The 21,642-nt window shown below is 40.6% G+C and overlaps 1 protein-coding gene across 1 annotated transcript in view; it reads right to left on the bottom strand.

Moving 5' to 3' along the window:
- Positions 1-21,087, bottom strand: part of EFEMP1 (EGF containing fibulin extracellular matrix protein 1) — a 61,785-nt gene extending 40,698 nt beyond the window's left edge. The window contains exons 1-4 of the mRNA XM_063301265.1: positions 20,873-21,087; positions 11,174-11,261; positions 7,896-7,944; positions 3,646-3,897 (exon numbers count right to left, since the gene is read on the bottom strand). Of these exons, the coding sequence (XP_063157335.1) occupies positions 3,646-3,897; positions 7,896-7,944; positions 11,174-11,254 (382 nt within the window). The 5' untranslated portion in view covers positions 11,255-11,261; positions 20,873-21,087. The remainder of the gene's footprint in view (positions 1-3,645; positions 3,898-7,895; positions 7,945-11,173; positions 11,262-20,872) is intronic.
- Between the last annotated feature and the right edge of the window lie 555 nt (positions 21,088-21,642).

Below are 21,642 nucleotides of genomic sequence, written 5' to 3'. Positions count from 1 at the left end.
CAGGCCCAAACTGAGCGCATTAACTCATCATCCATAAAGCCACCATCCATAAAAGCGGGTCTTAATTTGATTGACACTGCTCAGATTCCAGCCAATCACGTCTTCCTTTGGGATATTATAAATTAAGGATCAATGGAACTAATCTGGCTCTAATCCCCAGCCCATGGCATAATTTCCAAGCTGCATCCACTGGCCAGGCTCCTTCCCCAAGGTGCCAAATAGTGGCTCGATCTCTCTCTGCTGTCTCTCTCTCACCCATTCTCCACTTCTGACTTTTTAGCTTTTATTTGTTCCAGATAGTAAGGATTAATTACTAGCTACTAATGGATAATTACTACTAATTATTAGTATTAATTATTATAGTAAGGATTAATTACTATTACTAAGGATTAATTACTATTAATTACTATATTAAGGATTAACTGTTTGCAAATGGAGGAGAAAATGGGGAAGGAAAGAAAAAAGAAGCCAAAGACTTGAAACAAGGAATAACGGGAAGAAAGAAAGGCATGAAGACTGAAAAGGTGCTAACAGGCTCCTGATTTTTGGCTACCATAAACTAACATGACACTCCTCCTAGAATGACATTACGATAAGAGTGTGTTCTGAGGGAAATATTGGGAGAAGAGTCTACTTTAAGATTTGGGCTCATCTGTCATTGCTCCCCCTGGCAGACTGCTACTGAAGCAATGCAGCCATGGGCTAAAATAGGACCTCTCTAACCTGTCAGGACTCCAGCTAGTGATTCAGTTTCCCCTCAGGGTTTGTTTGTCTTTTTTTAAATTCCAGTTGACCTTTTTTTCAATTCCACTTGACAATTCCAATTCCCCAGAAGCCTGTTATCTCCTGACTTGGTTTTCCTTTCCCCCTAAGGATCTGCATCCCCCATTTGCAGCCTAGACTCAGAGTATGAAAATTGCAAAGAAGCAAACTTGGGATTAAAGTGAAATGAATGGTAAGAGCTGTCTGATCGTAACGTGCTGCTGTATTCTGAACTGATCACAGCTTCTGAATGTTCTTCAAGGTCAACCCTATATGGAGAGCATTGCATTAATCCACTTGGGAGGTGCTTAGAACATGAGTGACAGCATGCAGTGCCATCTGATCTTGGTAACAATGAGATCATTTTGCTGTGGATGTTAAAGTAATAGCTGGGCAGCCCTTTACCAAATCATGCATCTATGTCTTTGTGTTGAGAATGGAGTTGGGTTAGATATTTATTTGCTTACTAAATGTATATGGTCATCCATCTCACATAAAACACCTCTAGGCAGCTAACAGAGTAAATATATCAGTACACTAAAGGGATATGATAAATGACACACATAAAATTTTTAAAAAGAGGCAATCGAAGATAAACCAATCAACAATAAATTCATTCAACTCATGACCTCAACCCCCTCCCGGCTTGTGCTGCTGTATTCTGAACTGATCACAGCTTCTGACCGTTCTTCAAGGTCAACCCTATATGGAGAGCATTGCATTAATCCACTTGGGAGGTGCTTAGAACATGAGTGACAGCATGCAGTGCCATTTGATCCCAGAAAGAGTGCAGTTGATATACAACATGGAGTTGTGCAAACGTCCCCCTGGCCATGGCTGCCCCCTGCTCTTCAAACAGGAGTCCAGGAGAACCTCCAAATGGCACACTGGTTCTTTCTGAGACAGTGGAACTCCATCCAGAGCTAAACTGCAGTTATTGTAGAGAATAAGGAAGATGACCTTGATGGAAACATGCAAGAACTGTTACCTAGGCAAAAGCGGCTGAAACATTTTTTAAGTCCACAACAACAAGATAACAGGTGGAAGCAACTCAGGCAGATGCCTCCCTAATTTACTGGAGTATAAGAAGGAGGAGGGGGGACTGCAAAATCAGACTTGCAAAATTTGATTATTATAGCAAATCTCAATGAAAGTAGTTTTAGCCTTCTTGATTTCTTGGTCTGGTCTATCTAGTGGGTCTGACATTTATTACATTTAATTCTAACATAAACAAAGATCATGTGGATCCATTTCAAATTCCATTAAAAGAATCTTTTATTTTGCTTTTTGAGCTAATTAAGTTTCTCATCCACTGATTTCTTAACCTGAACAGCATATTTGACTCTAAATTATCTCTTCTATTTTACATTATGGTCTTTCTGTTGCTTTTTAACCCTTAGGCTAAACAGAAGTTAGGCAGGGCAATCACAGATCACATATTTTACAGACATGCATTCTGCCCCCACCGCCCCAGGAAGCCTATTTAGGCCCCTGGAGATCTGTCATGAATCAGTGGAGGTAAGTGGCAGGTAACCTTTAAATGGCTAAGATCCATACCTTTTTCATTTTTTTTCAGGTTCTCAAGGATGGTGATGTCAGAAGGAGGAGATGGGGCTGGGGTATCCCCATGTGGAGTTAGTTTCAGAGTTTGGGTTGGATTTATTTATATTGCTATATTAAGCCTGAAGATAGGCCTATAGGCCTACATACCCATTAGTAGGTATTTTCTGCTGAAAAACAAAAATAAATTGTTTCTCAGCAATTTGTAAGAGACTCTAGGCTCCACCAAAAAGTACACTCAGGTTGCATGCAATTTGTATCCAGTGGATTGTCTATCACTGGTATAAATGATACTAAGTGGAATGAGCTATGTTCCTAAACTTGGCTGGTATTCTAAGATTGGGCACTGTGATATATAATATTATAGATCAATAATTATCTGCTTATTAAATTTGTTAAGCAATTGTCTGAGTTATGATTTTTCAGTTTTAATCTTCATGTGGGGATAACCACAGAGGTTGCACAGGAGAAATTTCTATGGATCCACTGTGAGAAATTCCTAGTGGATTGTGTCAAATACAAGGCCATTCTAGCATAGTAACTTCTAGGAACAAATGCTACTTTTTCATTCTTACCTGCAACATGACCTCATTTTCAAAGTACTGTATCAGCATGCCTATCCACATTTAGAATACCAGGGTAATTTTTCATTTTTCCTATTTTCATCTTAATTCCCAAAGCGGCCAGTGAGATGCTTTCAGAAAGCTTATAAAGGTAGGACACCAAAACAACACCCTTTCACCACTCCTTGCCCCATCTTCTGGCTAGTATTATATTATCTCTGACCATGGAACTTCCTTTTGGCTAGCTTGGCTGAGAGCTGCTGATAGACTCCTTCCCTGTGAATTTATGCAATCCACTTTTAAAACTATATGAATCTGTGGTCATCACTGCATTGGAATTACGGAAACTAATTTCATATTGACTGCACTATTCATTAGTTTCATTGGATGGCTCAACATTTTAGTATTTGAAATCTCCCACTTTTCCTGTATAGGAATACGCTTTCTCCTTCTCTAACGCAGAGGTGGAAATTTGATCAATGCCATCTATCTTCTTCTAGGTTGCAGACTATTCATCAGTGAGGATGCTAACCTGAGGTTCTAGAGTTATTTTTGGAATGTCTTAGCTGCAATATTAAAATGCAGGGATATGATTCAACCACATACTGCAATACTAACTATACCTCTATTTTCTATACCACTTCTGATTAATGTTAGTCAACATTCTTTTTTATTCCCTAAATTCAATATATACTATGGCCACATTTATTGCTCCAGTTTCCTGTTACAGAGCTGTGAAATTTAGCAACAGCTTCCTTACCTTGGCACACATTATGATCGTTTGCTTCATACCCAGCAGCACACTGTATCCGAGATGCCACATGATCTGGGGGCGTCCGACGAATGATCGGATTACCGTTTCTGCTACCAGCAGTCTCTGATACTGTTTGTTCTTGACCATTATTGACAATGATCTGGGCTGTTCTGGGCAGACAGAGATATCCTCCAAAGTGATTAACACATTTCATTCCACCTTTACATGCTTCATGCACAATTTCACATTCATCGATATCTGTGATTAGTAACGACAAGAGGAAGAGGAGCTATTAATCAAAGTGACTTTTCTGTTATTCTGTTGTGAATAACAAATAAACAGTAGTTTTGAGAAAATTATCAATAGTTTGTATAAAAAGTGAAGTGACTGGATGAACAAGTGTAAAGTTAAGCCAGCATCAGATGAAATGTTCACTCTCTCTGTTTAGAGACATGTCTATGCTTTTGAATAGGGAGTATAACATAAAATGTAGTGATAATACAGTAGACATGCAATGCATCCTGATTTTACCTGCACTATGAAGATATTCATTTGTTTTTAAAATAAGTGTCCCCTAACTGTAATAAATTGGAAGATGAACACTTCTCTGGAAAAAGAGGAATAATTTATTTAATTATTGCAACATTTCTAATTAATTTTCAGAAGGAAGGAAGGAAGGAAGGAAGGAAGGAAGGAAGGAAGGAAGGAAGGAAGGAAGGAAGGAAGGAAGGAAGGAGAAATGAATTTTGGAGCACATTTTCTAATCAGCACTCATCAGGAGGGATTGTTGCTATTGTACCAGCCTCCCTGCCACATAGCAGCTTCGCTACAGAAGCAGTAGAGTTCCAGGCTGATGGTACTGAGTGACTTTAATCTGCCTTCTCCTGGCATGGGGTCAGAGGTAGTTCAGCAGTTCATGGCCACCATGGACCTGACCCAGATTACTGTAAGCCAGACATTAGACCTGTTTCTTGCCTCAGGGCAAGAAATGATGATCTGCCCTGAAGAATGTTACCATTAGTTCCTTGTGAAGGTCATATCACTATCTGTTAGCCTTGATGTTGAAAGGACCTATTTGATTGATGTGTCCTAGGTGCCTGAAGGATCCTCTTGGATTTCAGAGGGAACCTGGGATTGTTCCTGAGACTCTGATGCACAATTCGACTTAGGCTTTTCTGCTACTTGGAATGGGGAAGCAGCAGTGGCCTTGGATCAGATTGTGCCTGTGCAGACTCTCTGTCCATGGATTCTGAAGAACCCCTGGTTTTCAGAGGAACTCCAGAGGAGATAGTGACAGCTAGAGTGCTGCTGGAAGAAGAACGAAGAGCAAACCTGACTGAACAAGAGTTAGAAGTTTGTTGAGTGTTGCCTCATAACATTAAAATCACTAAAACATAATTATTTTTCCGCTCTTGTGACATCTACAGATAGTTGGCCAGGGGTCCCATTTAAGGTGACCTATCACTCTTTGAGAAGGAGGGGCCAAAGGAATATTTTCAGGGCTGCTGTGAAGACTGTTCTAGGCATCTGTTGGATAAAATAACTTGGCTCTGCTCCAAGTTGAAATCTGGCTGTGCAAGTCCTTTGGGGTTGACTGAGGCATGGTCTAGCTTGGTGACCTGGGAACAGTTTGAATCTGCTGGTCCTAAGGAAATGGACAGCTCTCTCTATCTGAGATCCATGTCCTTCCTAGTTGGTTAAGGCCTCTTAGGACACAATGTGTGGTTGGATCCAGGTGATGGTAAACACATTCTTCAGAGAAAGGGTTTCTCTTGCTCTTAAAGAGGCAGTGCTTTGTCCCCTTCTCAAAAAACTATGCATGGATCCAACAGTACTGGACAATTTTGTACCATATCCAACCTTCCTTTTTTAGGTTGATTTGTAGCTCCAGAGGGCTGTAAAGGAAACAGATAGTTTTGACTCTTTACAGTCAGATTTCAAATCAGGATATTTATTTTATTTTATTTATTTTTCAAATTTTGCCACCACCCATCTCCCCACAAAAGAGGAACTCTGGGCGGTTTACAACAGAGCTAGCAAGTTAAAACAAGTTAAAAACAATAGTCACAATAAAACAGAAAATACAAATACAGCATATAAATATAAAATAAAAATCCAGATGGCAAAAAAGATCATATATATGTGAGGAGTGCTCTAAGGCGCCAGCCACCCCCAAGAATAACTACGCCCTTCCCCGCCCCAAGCATGGTGGCAGAGCCAGGTCTTCCGGGTCTTCCAGAAGGTCAGGAGTGAGGGGGCCTGCCTCACCTCCAGGGGCAGAATGTTCCAAAGGGCAGGAGCCACTGCAGAGAAGGCCCATTTCCTGGACCCCGCCAAACAAAATTCTCTTGTAGACGGGGTCCGCAACATGCCCTCTGCATGATGGGTTGGGATGGGCTGATGTAATGTGGATGAGACCATCCCTCAGGTAACCTGGACCGGTATAGTATTGTGGTGGCACTGATTGCACTTGTAGGCTTCTGGTGGGAATGCAATAGGGTGGTTTATACAGTGTTGACCCTCCTTGATCTCTCAGTGGCTTTTGATATTATCAATCATGGTATCCTTCTGGACTGGCTTCAGGGTTTAGAAGTGTGAGACATAGTGTTTCTGTGGTTCCTACTTTCTCCTCCAGGACTGGTTTCAGTCAATATTGGTGATGGAGAGAGATCTAGCCTTAGGACCCTGTTTTGTGGGGTTCCTCATAGCTCTACACTCTTTCTGCTCTTATTTAAAATCTACATGAAGCCACTGGGTGAGGTCATCTGCTGGCATGGGGACAGGAATCAGTATGCTGATGATACCCATTTATTATCCTGGGCCAACCAAGTGATGCTGTCAAAGTTCTTGCCCAGTTTCAGAAGACTGTGGAGGTCCAGATGGGGAATAGGCTTTGGTTTAACCCAAGCAAGACCAAGTGGCTATGAATGTTGGGATCACCCAGTTCTAGGGACCTTCCATCTTTAGTTCTTTACCTCAGGCACAACTGGTACACAATTTGGAGGCCCTCTTGGACTATCAGCCCCTGCTGGAAGACAGGGGGGCAGTCATCACCAGAAGGGAGTTTAAACAAACCCATCCAGTCACTGCACCTATTCTTGGAATGGAAGGACTTGCTCTCAAACACTTACACCTTGCTCACGCCCATTTGGACCACTGCAATGAACTCTACATGGAGCTGCTCTTGAAGACCATTTGGAAGCTACAAGTGATCCAGAATGCAGTAGTGTAGGTAGTTATGGGTGCGCCACAGTATAACACTTCTACTTTGCAAGCTGCACTGGCTCCTTATAAGCTTCCAGATGCAATTCAGGTGCTGATTACCACCTCTAAAGCTATTCATGATACAGGGCTGGTTATCTGCAGGACTGCCTGTCTTCATTTGCCTCTGTCCCACTAGATCTGGCAAGATAGACAGGCTCTGGGCCCCTTCTATGAGACAAAGTCACCTTGTGGGACCCAAGAAGCAGGCCATCTCTACCAAGTGCTTGCCCTTTGGAACAGCATATGCCCTGAGATTCAGATGGTCCTGAACCTTAAAGGCCTTAAAAACCTAGTTTTCTTCCCAAGTATTGATCCAGAGCACTGGGTGAGCCTGTCTTGTAGTGATTTGGAATATATTTGCAGCTTGACCTTGGTTGTGCTGTATATAATGTGTTTCTGGTTTGGTTTTGTTTTTTTAAATTTTGTTATTTCCTATTTCATTTTAATATTTTTAATTCTACCTTAGCTAACTAGAGTCACTCTTCATGAGTAGGGCAGCTATATAAATCATTTAAATAAATCATTAATACCAAATATGACAGGACTGATGAACTGTTCAGCAATGAGTATGCATTTTATAAAATTTCATGCTTGCAATAACAATTTTGGATCTAGTAAGAACAACCCTGTTGGTGGGTTGAGAATGTGGATCATTTTCACTGGACAAAAAAAAAAAGGTATCAGGAGATAATTAAAAAAAACAGTCAATTGGGACAACTACTGCTATTAAGGACATAACCCCAAATTCACATATGAGATTTATGTGAATGTCTATATTTTCCCCATTGTCTTCTCCATAAACAGCTTCCACTGGGGAAAGTATGGAGGAAATTTCACTATGCAAGCTCTGGCTTTCAGGTATTTCTGGTAAATATCTGATAAAGAGTCCCCCTTTTAGGGGGAGATGGGCGGTGATAGAAATGTGAAAAATAAATAAATAAAATAAATAAATATTAAAACATTAGTGCACACTTTAATATGGTATACTTTACCTTTGCATCGTTGCATGATGGGGTCCCATTCATAACCATCTGTGCATTGCTGCATAGGAACAAACAAAATCAAGAAAAATAGCTTAAACACAGTGGTGTTAAGCCACAAAACAATTGATGAATAGGCATATTTTAATTCACTACATCTGTCTATTACTGCTGTATAGGAGTGGCTCCAGATTTTGGGTGATTTTTTTCTCAGCAATTATTGACCCATTATCACTGCTGAGTTCTGCATTCAAGCTTTATATACACCATAAATCTCCATGACATCTAGGCTCCTGCATGATCTTGCTGGAATTTTGTTGATTATACTGATAAGAATCTTTAATTATTTTATTTGAAGAATCAAAGATTAATCTATCATTAATGCACCACATAACTATTTCCTAAGTAGTTCAGTATTTTAATCATTTTTTCTTACAGTCTTTTATTTCTTTCTTAGACCTCCCAGATTTTCCCATCTCAGTCAGAACCATGTCAGTTTAGTTTCAACACTTAGCCCAGACCAACCTATTGTTGTTTCAAGTGTACCTAGATTTGAAGTGACAGAAGATATTTCTATCTGGAAAAAGTCCAAGGTTTCAATTTCTGGTACATCCATTTTAAAGAGGCCACAGAGACTATATTACACTAGAACAGACTTCTCCAATGTGGCAACCTCCTGAAGTGTTGGATGACAACTTCCAAAATTCCCACATTAGTAGGGAATTCTGGGAATTTTAGTCCAATACATCTGGAAGATACCAGCTGAGGAAAGATGATCTAAATAGACAAAAGGTCTGACCTGAATAAAGCCACCCTTATATTCCAGTCAGTAGGTCCAAATATACCTATTGTTTAAAATCCTCAATCTTCTAGTGACAATTTGACACATTCCATAATTCTCAGCATTTGTTCCTCCATACAGCTTGGACAGCATCCTAGAGAGGCCTGCCGAGGTTATGTCTATGCTATTAAGTTTAAACCAGATCCTAGCTTGGATTTCCAGAGGAGGAGTCATATTAGTCTATGTGGCAAAATAAAATGCATCTTGTGACCAACACATAGAATATAAATAAGTTTTTGCAGATACTGTCTACTTTATCAAATTGATTATGTATGTTTATACATTTTTGTCATACATTTTTGTCACTGAGGGAAGGGAGAGGGGGAATAATTTGAGTAGTACTCATGTCTTTTCAACCAAGGAACTTTGGCAACTGTTGTTTTGAAAAGATTTGATACAGCAGCTACTCATTACAGTATACTGTTGTAGCCAGCTTTCTAGTCAATATACAAGCATTAAACATTAGAAGAAAGGTAAACAAGAGGAAGTATCTAGAGAACAGATTCTATTAACAGCTGCCTAAAGTGATATAGTCAAGCAAGTCACAGGGGGCCAGAGAAACTAGGTCATTTGGATGTCTGAGAGGGAACATCTAAGCAGCAGTGTATATTAGCCTTAAAAATGAAATATTTTACTCTAATGACCAACAAGCTAATTCCCTTTCCTGGGGTCCCAAATCTATGGTTTGAAATAGCTTGTCTTTCTGATCATGACAGACCCAACCAAGAATGCATATATACAAATATACACATGCATATATATATGTAGATTCCAAATCTGATCCTTAATAAAGAACAATCTTTGTTGCCCAATCTCATTTGGTGCCCATTTAGAATACTGGCAGGTTTAATAGCCAATATGTGATTTCCATATCCATATGTGAATCTGTTATATTAAGGATGTTTTCATAATACAATGTTTGGGGGAAACAACTATATAAATGCAGGAGGTTGGGGTCTGCCTTTTATTGGATGCATTCAAGAAAAAACTGGACAGCCATCTGTTTAATTTGGATTCCTGCACTAGGTTGGACATAATGGCCTACATGGCCTCTTCCATTCTATCAGTCATTCTATTGTTCTATGATATCAGATGTTTCGAATCAAGTTTTCCCCGTGATAACTTAGTAAGCATCTGAGAAGTCTGCAATAGTTACAAATCTGTCCCAGCCTGCTGAAAACTGCATTGCTCAATATACCGGGCTGTTTTTTGATTTTTTTTTAAAGCACTTTTCTCATTTGTGGAACTCAAATAAGCAGCAAGTTGGAGTAGAACAGCTTTTGCTGTTCGTTCTCAGGTGAGGCTAACCACATGCCAAATCAAAAGCAAGCTGGAATAGAACAGGTCTTAGGGGCAAGAGGACTCTTCGAAGAAATGGCAGCATCCTATATTGTGTTACCACACAGTATAGAAAATGTTGACTACCATCCAGTGGTTTTCCATATTTTTGTAGCCCAGATCAGGTAGCCGCAGAATGACAGAACTGTAGTTAGAGAAAAACAGTTCCCTGTGCATTCTGTAGTCCAAACAGAAAACAACAATTTTTTTGTATATTCCTAATGCCATCTTCATGTACAACAGAACTCACATTTATTTAATGACTGAAAAGTGGACAGATTTAAAAAGATGGCATCTTGAAGAAAATTCATTAATTTCAATGTAATTGCCCTACTGTTGGTGGTTTTAACAGCAAATAAAATTGATAAATAAATAAGTAAATAAATAAATAAGTCTTAACAGAGCAATTCTCCTTAGCTCTACTGAGAAGCCTGCCTCACTCAGTTCAATGACACGTTTAGTCTTAGGCCACAATCCTGTGCGTTGGCTTTTCCCAATCCAGTATCTTTCAGATGTATCCCATAATTATCAAACAACAAAACCAAGAAGAATTGTAATCCAAACACTCAGAAGGCACCAGATTAGGTAGACTGATTTAGAAGAAAAAGCATGTTTTCAAGTCCCTGTCATAACTACTAAACTAGCTTTGCCTGGTCTACCTTGGATGGGTATGGTGTTACCATTGACTTATATTTCATCACAGAATGTACACACAATTTGCTTTGTGGTCTATAAAACAAATGTTTTGAGTATTGCCTTGTTAGCTAAACCAGATTACAGCCCTTGCTATCACTTGCTACACTGGAGCTGTAATCCAATATTTCTGGAAGACACAAGGAATCTGCTCTAAGATATATTGGACCTAGGCCATTTACAGTTGAAACTAGCATTCTGAATTATGTCTAGAATTAATTGGCTACTGAAATAATGATTATCTAGTAAAAGTGAGATTTCTGCTTTAGCTACAGGATTATTTAGTGGCAAGGTTTTCCACATCACCTCCTTGGAAATAGCAGATTCTCTGATGAGTCAAAAGGGATGTTTTTGAAAACTCTCTAACATACTCTGTTTTTCTCTTTCTTTCTCTCCCTCCTTAAAATGCCATCTTTACCGTGTATGTGATAGTTTCATCTGCTTCTTGTGAGTGTCCTGTAGCAAGGATCAGAGCAGCAAGGACAGCAAAGGTGACCATAATGAATCTAAAAAGGAATAAAATTCATTTTTTTTAAAAAAAAGTTTGATATACACTCACACAGACATGTATCTGAAGTCATCCCCACACTTTCCCTGTTACTTTTGGCTAAAAGAGCCCTACTTGTCAATAAAGTGATTAGTTAGGCTAATCAGATTGCGGGTAGAAGGATGTCACAGGACTGAATGCTCTTTTGTATAAAACAATTCCCCTCTACCCACATGAAAAACAATGTTCAGGAAGAAAGGCTCTAGTTGTCTATATGCAGCCAGTTATCAGAACAAAAATCCATTCAATTGTGCAATTTCCCTGGACAGGGTTTTTCCCCTAAGATCTATGTCAGGGAGAAGAGGAGCGTGCTGAAAGCACCCTTCTGAATGTAAAAGATTTTGTAAAGAAACCTCTTCAACCAGCCTCTTGAATGTCCAGTGATAGCCAAAAGAACCCCCCCTAGTCTACTGATTATATCCAATGGCATTCACTATGTGCACAATATTCACAATGCTGCTGCAAAGACAGCATCCATTCGCTAAATAAATTAAAAGGTGACTGTTCAACCTTTGTTGCTAACATTACTAAAATACACACAGACGTGACGCTTGGATATTGGGAGTTGTTATGAAACTTTCCCCAAGACACGGGACAGAACAGAACTTCTGGGATAAATTAAGGGGAAGGGCCCTGAGGGATAAAGCCCTAAAGCAAGTTGGTATTCGTGTATTTCCACAACTAGAAATAAAAATATGAGCATTATAATAAAGCAAAACAGATTGTGCCCAAAACAGATTATTTAAGGCAACATTATTTATGTAACCAGGATGCACTTTTATGAAATCCAAACATTTTAAACAGTTTGCCTATTTTTATCATTTTTATGGAAACAAATTAACCACCATTTATATCCTGCCATTCTGAATATGGCAGGATATAAATGCTATAATTAAATACCAAATGTAAGAAAATACAGAATAACAAAACAAAGATCAAAAATGTAAGCAATCATTTAATCTTTTGTTGGCAAAAAGCTTTCAGTATCATTGAGAAAACTCTCTGGGTTTTAATTTTAGCCCTAGTAGCTGAGTGGGTGACTTTAGACCAGTCCTTGTCCAAATTAGCTCACAGGGTTGTGATTGCAGAAAAATTAGGAAGAGGGAACACCTTGAGTTCCTGAATGTAAGAATAGAATAGAATGGAATGGAATGGAATATCTTTTCACTGATCCCATTGGGACTTACTTCCCAATAAACATGAATAGGACTGGAAGTGGAAGTGCTTAAAAACAGATCTAGTCAGAGAAAAAAGTATATGTATGTGAGAACTAATAACTTCTGAAAACTCAATACCTTCACTTACTTAAATCCTACCTTTGAATTCTGTTTATAGAATTGTCTTCACTGGCAGTTGAAAGTTGAGAGTCAAAAATAAGTAGCTTACATAAGAAAAAAGACACAGGAAACACATAATTTAAATCAGCACCACCTGATTGGCATTGGGACTTTAGCGCATGACAGAACCAAGCAGGGTGCCCCACTTCTTACCAGCATTGCCAAAGTAGACTAAAGTGCCAGGGTGGTGTCTGCAAGGCAGGGATCAAAAAAAGTCAAGAGGCACAATAAAATAACTAGCAGGTAAGGGACGATTAGCATGTAAAGCGGTGTGTCTCAATCTCAGCAACTTGAAGCTGCATGGACTTCAACTCCCAGAATTCCCCAGCCAGCATGCTGGCTGGGGAATTCTGGGAGTTGTAGTTCATGCAGCTTCAAGTTGCTGAGACTGAGAAACACTGATGTAAAGATAAAGCAATGCTCATGCATCTTCCCTTCCTTTAGCTTCTAAAGAATTGGCTCACAGGGTGCATGGTAGCATTGAGTGGCAGAGCTACTCTGCATGAGCACATTCTTTCAACGTGTGAGGTGGTCTGAATGAACCTTATGAGTGGCACCAAACTGCTTTCTCTCTGAAAAAAGAGAGAAAGGGAGGGAGGTTTCAAGCAACACATACAAATAAAACTTTGGGAGAAAATATTTTTTCTGCTCATGGGCTTCAAAGTATTGGACACCATCTGGAATTAAGGCCTGAACTTCTGAATTTCTATGGAATTGGATTAAAAAACATATGATCTCATCATCACATCTCCGTACCAACTCATCAGATGTAACACAGAATTGGAAACAAAACTAAGGCTTTTTTTAAACAAGAAGGATGTATAAAACTAAAGGGGATCCACCCTCTTGCTCCCCCCCCATTTATGTATCATTGATTATCCAGGCAGATGTTGGAACAAGGCTGTTTCTAAATGACTCAAATATTAACTGTTTGCTATATACAGATGTTTGGTCCTGTTACAGGAACAGGCAACAGCCCAGGGTTGGGGGGTGGTGTCATTTCAGGCCTTAGGGATTTACCTTGTGATTTCATGAAACAGCTTTTTCATCCCCAGGTCATTTCCCATAGTGCACTTCAGCCACTTTCTCCCATTCAAGTTGAGCCACTGCCAAAGAATTGTTTGTAAATAGCAACAGGCACTCTGGCAAAATTCTTCTGTTATGTTTCTTACTTGTTGACTCCCATATGCAAGCAAAACTGTAGGAAATGTTTAAGTGGAGACCTTTAACTGTTGTTACTTGCAGTGAGAAGAAGAGGGTAAAAAAGACTTTTATTTCATTTATGGCTCTTGCAGTGTTGATGGGTAGAAGCAATGTTGGTATCATTCAGGAGTATCTCTTGGTGGGGGGGAGAATAAAAAAAATCAAGATGGAGGCCACAACCACACAGTTGAAGCCCTCTCTGTTTTTTTTTAAAATATGTATTGCATATAAAAAAGGGGCTTCCATCTCACAGGCACATCTTGATTTTTTTAATCAACCCCCTGTTGATTTTTTTAATCACCAAATGCCCTTGGTGACATTTAAAAATAACTTGTGACATCAGTCACTGTCCAACACTGAACAGCACACAAATTATTGGCAACCAAAACATTCACAAATGGGGTAAGTCATCAAGTAAAAAAAATACTTGGAGAACATTTTACCCCCTCAGTTAAAATTCTAACTGAAGCAAAAACATTTAAACAATTGTGTTGTACCAAGGGGCTTCTACTCAGAATCTCTGATTCCCCAAGCAGCCTGAGTTTCCCTTGTTTTAATTCTGGCAACACTTGTAACTGAATTTTCCAACTGAAGGAGTGTTAGTTTAGAACACCTCCTTTCATCTCACCTCATCCCCTACATCAGCGTTTCTCAACCTTAGCAACTTTAAGATGTGTGGACTTGCTGCTGGGGAATTCTGGGAGTTGAAGTCCACACATCTTAAAGTTGCTAAGGCTGAGAAACACTGTCCTACATATTCCTTTTATAGTTGCTATGGGCAAAACTAGAAACTTACTTGTTACAGTGGGTGGGAAAGAAAAGCAAGCAAAATGTCCAAAGGAGAAAAGAAGAAGCACTGTTTGTTGTCTAGCCAAGGCTTACAAAAAATAAATGCAGGAGAAGAGATCTATGTTAGTTGTAATACTGGCACAGGAAGGACAGAAAAAATTCAACCTGCAACAGGTGGCCTTGGTAGGTTTACTGGCAATGGAGCAACTTAAGAGGCCATCTCTTCATCTTCATCATTAGTGACATGGCAGCTGCTTCCTGTAAGTTCATATTGCAGCAAAGGTAATGGAAATAAAGCAGCCATGTTGGAAAGGCTAAGCAAAGGGGCTTTGCCTCTTCAGCCATCTCATTCCCTTGCATAGTATGAACTACTGTAAGGGTACAGGTCTAAAAGGACTTGGGAGGTTGGTCCTACCATCCTGCTGCAATCTCTGTGTGTGGTTTTCCAAGGCAGGTTAACTTGCCAAGTAATAATTATTCTGTTGTACTTAAAAGCATTTCCTGATAAATTTGATGTTTTGAACTGTGATAGCTTTTCATAATTACTCTTTTCTTGCTGATATTGCAATTTTATGCTAAAACTGAACTTTGAACTTGCAATTTTATGCTACTTCTATTTTAGAATCACTATTCTGTAAAATAAAAATGACAAATACAATAAGGAAATTGATGAAACTTGACAAGAACTTCAAAACTTATTAAGACTTTTGGTTGCCCAAATGTACCAGTAGATAAAAACTTTGCAGAAACTTTGCAACTGTATGCCTGTAATAAACTCTCTTACTATTCAGTGTTCATGTAAGGCTGGGTCTAGCATCACTGTGGTGTACTCTCAGGCTGATGACCTCCCTAAAGGTTCCCATTTTAATTTCTTAATGCTGTTAAGAAATAGTTCATCAAGAGCATTGTGAGAAATTTCTAATGTCACTCAGTGCCAGATGAAGGTAGAGGTATCAGAAAGTCTGAGGGGAAGGTGGCATATGCAAAGGAGAGGACCCAATAAAGGAAATTATGCCAGGAGCCAATGAAACATTTAGGACTAAAATAGGAAGCTGGCATATGGCAATGCAAAACACCAGCCTTTTACTGCCATGAGACTTGTTTTTCAGTGTTGGAATGATAAACTTATGGCCCTCAGTTTACTCAATAGGCTAAAGAGCTAATAAATTAAGGGTTGCTCACAGATATAGATACGTATGGAGGATTATAATGAAAGATGAGTGTCATTATTGAAATTTTTGTGTAAAACAAAACAGACATGAATGAGATTTCACAGAGAGTTATAGACTAGGGCTACACATATGGGTTGAAAAAGCCAGACAACCACTAGATACCAGCAAAGAATTATGGTTTTTGGTATCTCTCTGCTGCCACTCAATGATGATCTGGATCTTTGCAGCCCAGATATGGTAGCCATAAATGGGCCCCATAGGCATTCTGAGAAAATAAAAATAATGGTGACTTCAGCCAAGTTCTTCTTCAGGATATTATCTACTTACCTTGAAAAAAGACAACATTAAACTGGGATGGCATGGAAGCACTTTGTCCTATAATAAATGGGTGGGTTTTGGTGATTGGCCACTTCAACTGATGGCAGCCATTTTGTGAATAGATAAGTTGTCCCACAGCAACCATTTTATGAGAGTCTCCCAACATGTTCTCAAATGCCTCCCAATGCAAAACATCTGTGTACAGGTATGCCTGAACTAAGGGTCCCTCCTCCCAAACATTTCATTAATGGATTTGTGAGAAAAATGGTTGGCAGGAAAGACATAGCTTGTTATCTCCTGAAGTGATTGCCACCCAGAGTCTTCTGGAGTGGGTGGCCTAAATAATAATAATAATAATAATAATAATTAATAATATTTCCCTGGTCCAGAAGCCTGTTAATTCAAGGCCTTGGTTAAAAGTCTCTACTGAGCCTATTGGAGGCAGAGTTAAGGAGAGGGGAAGAACAAATGCATCTTATGTTTTCTGCTTACAGATGCAATATACAGGGAGTGGAGGAAACCACCATATAATCTTGACAAGGTCATAAGTGACCACAGAGAATTTTCTCACCAGAAAAAAAAGGAGAAACTGCCTGATTATGGCAAAGAATAAACTAATAGAAGAATTACCATTTTGGTATGTTGCCGCTGCTATAATCAAGAAGGGACTCTGATTAAGAATCACTGTTTATATTTCTTAGCATATGGCAGGCAAAGCTATCTTCAGGTTCTCCAGAGATGGATGGAAAGTGCTTCTATGCTCCTAGACTTGGGATGGTATATACCTCCCACTGCTGGACGTAAACAAGACAGCAGTTGCTTCTAAGGAGCAGGAGTTGCCCAATCCCCTAGATGGGTTCAGGATTTGAACTTGCTCAGTACTTTTCTTCCTTTAAGCCCTTTATTCTATTCTCTCTTCTCCTTTCCTTTACATTATTTCTCTGTTACATTCTGATTTGTGGGAAGAGGGGGAGATGTTTTGTTTTTAACTGCAACTGTCCCTATCTTGTTCAGGTTTCTAAAAACTGCAGTGGAAATGGAAGCTCCCTATGAGCTTCCCTCTTAAACTTCTAACCTAGAAAGCTTGGTACTTGCTGGACCAGCTTTTTTGTTGGTGCAGCCAGAACACCCAGTAAGTCTACCAGTATGTGGGAATTCTGAAGCAGAATTCTACTTCCCTTATTTTTCTTGTTTGATGTCCTAGCCGATACCTGAGGGGAAAAGAAGCAGAAGAAAACTCTTGGCAACATGCCTTCTGGTTGGCCCACTCCTATTTTAGTGTCAGTAATGCTCTGAATCTCCTTTAATGCCCCCATCATAGCATCTCTTTGGAGGAATTGTGGGGAATTAAAATGATAGCTACTAGTCCCAGCTACAATTTTAAAGGTGGGCTCTGGCATCAGGGGCATAGAACCAGCTTCAGGAAGTCCTACACTTGATAATGGGCTTGTGAAGGAATGTAGAACTTACCTTGGCAATAAGAAAGGAAACTCAAAAGAACCTCACCCTGATCTGTTTAGTATAAAATGGGACACAGAGAAACTTTGACAGTCTTTCAAGATTGTTATTCTATCCTACTACAATAAAGAGCATTTCTGGAATTCTTCCTGTTCCTGTTTCTTGACCTTGCCTACCTCAAAGAGCTAACAGATACTGACACCTAAGTTCATTGGATAACAAATAAAACTTTGTGCAATGTGTGAAATGGCTCTCATGGACGAGTGAAAAACAGAATCTGGACAGTTCCTCAAGTCATCAATTGCTGAAATACTAAGGCAACATTTCCCAGTCTGGCACCTTGTAGATATGTTGGGACTACAAAACTGCTACACAGCAGAGGCATTGGCCATGCTAGATGGGAATTTTGGGAAAAGGAGTCAGATTGAGGAAGGCTACAGCTGTCCTTATCAATTTAACTGCATACATGATAATAACTTTGCATTACACTGGCCTTTACAGTTCTGCTTAACTTCACTTGTGACCACTGAGGGAAGGCTGAATCCCAGGTTTATCATTGTCTCATTAATGAATGGACTGCAGCTACGATGTAAACAGTTCCCTTTGAAAACTGTTTATTTAATTAGAGCTGATGATACAGACATTTTGAGCTTCAATGTCTATTTCACAAATGCAGCCTTAAAGCTACCTTCATTCATGAGCAGCCACAGATTAATAAGAAAGAATGGATAGGAAATTCAGCATCAAATCTCACTATTGTCTATCTGCCACACTGTCTAAAGGCAAGGATGATCATACTATGTATGTTCACATAGTTCTTACTTTTCCCCTCCTTGGAGCTCTCCGATCTGCACCACCAAAATTCGTTAGCAAATTTTGGCAGCATCATTTCCTGCCTTATTCATTCAGAAATGTTATACACTGTCTGTTCCCTTAATGGTCCCCTTAAAGAAACAAATGTGCTTGGGCTTCAAGTAAACGAAGACCAGCACCCCCAAATCCTGAAAATCCATTTTCCTCCCCCCAAATTCCCCTGCCTTTTTGTAGGATCTCTCTGCCCCATGTAGGGGTAGGAAAAGGAAGGGTGCCTCCTGATATAAAAATGATCTAGCTTATATGTCCACTCCGAGTAGCAGCACCTCTACAAGTGTTCAGAGAGGGTGCTCCCATGTCACTTACCTTATTTGTGAGTTATATAAAATATTAGCAAATGAAAACAGTTTTGATGGATCAGAAAAAGATACATATGTCCAGCAAAATCAAGTTGCATAAAGTTCAGCCTACTGACTGTGCTTTTTATTTCAACCTCATTTCTGTTCCAGAATCTCTCCGAACAGTTTATCACAAGGGTCAGCTTAGGCACCTTCTGTTTCTAATGTAATGCCTTATTCAGGCCTCTTTGCTGTCCTACACACGAAAGCCTGTGTAGCTTCTGTTCTTAGACTGCTGCAGGGAGAAGCCAAACATCTCTTCACCCCACCTTGGGAGTGGAATATCTTGAAGACAGCCTGGCAGATAAATCCTCCAAAGCTTAAAGCATCTATGTAGCCCATTATCTGTACAGAAATCTGTACAGGCCACACAAACTGACCAGTATTAGGTTTTTTGGGCATATTGGCAGCTTTGAGAGAGATCCCTGGAATAAAAGCCTCTTGTCCAATTTTAAATTAAAAGAAAAAAAGAAAAGAAAAATCATTTGGGGGTGGATGAAAAATAATGTCAGGCAGCCCATGTAGGAAATCTTTATCTCTCGCTCTGATCACCAGGACCCTTCCTGGATCTTTGGAAGCAATATTTCCCAATAGCTGTTACTGGAGTGTTTTTCCCCCTCCATCAGAAATATCATGGATGAATTGCAAAGAAATTCTGGGCTTGTCTCACTCAGCTCGGTCACCTTCTTCTGAGTTAGGTCTTCTTTATGGAGTAGTTAAGTGGTGAAGGCACCAGGCTAGGAACCAGGAGATGGTGAGTTCTAGTCCTGCCTTAGGCATGAGGCCAGCTGGGTGACCTTGGGCCAGCCAGTCTCTCTCAGTCCCAGGAAGGAGGCAAGGGCAAAGCACTTCTGAAAAACCTTGCCAAGAAAACTTCAGGGACTTGTCCAGGCAGCCGCCAGGAGTAAAGGCTGACTTGAAGGCACCAAAACGAACCAACAAACCAGGTCTATATCTAAAAAGGAACTGTCCAAATGCCCAAAGGCCTCCCCAGATCCCTCTTGGCTGCCTACTGGGTGACTGGGAGTGTCCTGAGATTTCTAGTTTTTGATCCTGGATGTTTATTTTTTTACTTCCCACTTTTTTCCTGTGAAGGAGCTTAGGTTGGCAGAAACTGTGTTCCTTAGTAGTCTCCCCCTCTGAGCATTGGCCAGATCCAGGCTAGACTGTGTAAGCAGGACTGCTGCAGAAGTTTTAGTATTTGCAGGCTGGCCATGAATGTTCAAGTCATGACCTCTTCATTTAAAAGCACCAAGTGATGTGAAAACCTTCTGTCTGCCGTCAGAGGAGATATTCCACCAGCCTGATCTAAGGCAACCTCCTGTGTTCCAGTTTGGTGCTTGCCTAAATCTCCCTTTAAGAGGATCTCAAATAACAACGCTGTGCAAGAATTCTCCCAAAAAGTTGGAGAACTGCTGCCAGTCTCAAAACAGCCGGTGCTCAGCTCAGTTGGACCAGTAGTCTCTGGCAGCAAAGTGTAAGGTGGCACATCTTCAACTCCTGAAATGTGATTCATGATTTTACCTACTTTGTAGGTATGTGGGGCCAGAAAACTCATAGAATTGACATATAAGCCTCCCTGTCCCATTTAGAGATCCATCTTCTGCATCCCAGAAACCTGTTTCTCCTCTGCCCATCCTGAGTCAGAAACTAAAATCCGCTAATTTCAATGGGATTTCACTTCAGCAGACTTGGTTAGGTTTGCAATATGTTACCGATTCGGGAAGCATCGGTAGACTTGCACAACACAACTAAAAATGCTTATTCGAAATCCCAATTTTTCCCTAAATCTGCGTTCTCCTTTCTTACTTCTCCTGGAACTGAAGATGGTCCTGAATGACTTTTAATCTTCCTGCATGAAGATCAGCAATTCATTAATACAACTTCTCCGTGCCATGCACACCCGAAAGGGTTCGAAACCGCACGCGGCCAAACCCCTCCCGCGATGCGACCTCCCGAAAGGGACGGCGACCACCCCACGCAACCTGTAAAAACAGCGCGCCACGCCGCGTCGGCTCCGCTTTCTTCTCCCACCGCGTTACCGCAAAGGCTGGCGAGAAGACGAGCTCGGGTGCGTCTTACCTGCGTCGCTCCAACAACGGGCGTGCGGCGAGGTGGGGAGGGGATTCCCTTCCCGCGCAAGAAGCTGCCAAGGGAGGCAGCTGGGGAGAGCGAGTGGCAGCAACTCCCTCCCGAAGAGCCGCAGCTGCAGGTTAACCCCGCGCCTTCGCCTGGCTCCTCGAGTCGCGGCGGTGAAAGCGCCCCCCGCCCGCACTTCCCCTCCCTCTCCGTGTTTTGGACGGACTTAAAAGTTTCGGCTACCGTCCGCATCCGTTTAACGCCCCCTACCGATCTTCCGCTGACTTAACCCTTTCCGTCGAGAATTTGGCAGCGGGTTGGAAAAATTATACTTTTATCGCTGGTAGCGGTGAAATGATATCCCGCAGGCCTGAACTTTGCAAAGGAACGAAATCATATTTTAAAAGTTGCATGCCCGCTACGTGCCGTTTTTTTTTGCAAGGAAAGGGAACGCATTCCTGATCTTCAATCTCTCTCAATCAGACTCTCACATATAGAAAGCATTGGCAGAGTTTATTTTCCCCTAAAATTCCGGAGGTCAGAGGAAAGCGCAGGTACTCTTGTGGTCAAACATCTGCAAGGTAAAGAAAAACAACTGCGGGCTTGAGAGAGCCCCAAGCTTCGCAGGAGTGAACGAAAATAGTAAAGATAAATTGCAAGTGGGACCAAAGCCAGTGCTGTGAGAATAAAACCGAATGAGCATGGCTGGTTGGCACCTGGAACAGGAGCTCAGCATTTTGTTGCCTGTCCCCCTTGCTAACAGACATTAATCA

This window comes from Candoia aspera, chromosome 1 (assembly GCF_035149785.1).
Source record: "Candoia aspera isolate rCanAsp1 chromosome 1, rCanAsp1.hap2, whole genome shotgun sequence".
Lineage (NCBI taxonomy): Eukaryota > Metazoa > Chordata > Lepidosauria > Squamata > Boidae > Candoia > Candoia aspera.
Note: the sequence above shows the minus strand (reverse complement) of the source record. Positions and strands in the feature narration are given on the sequence as shown.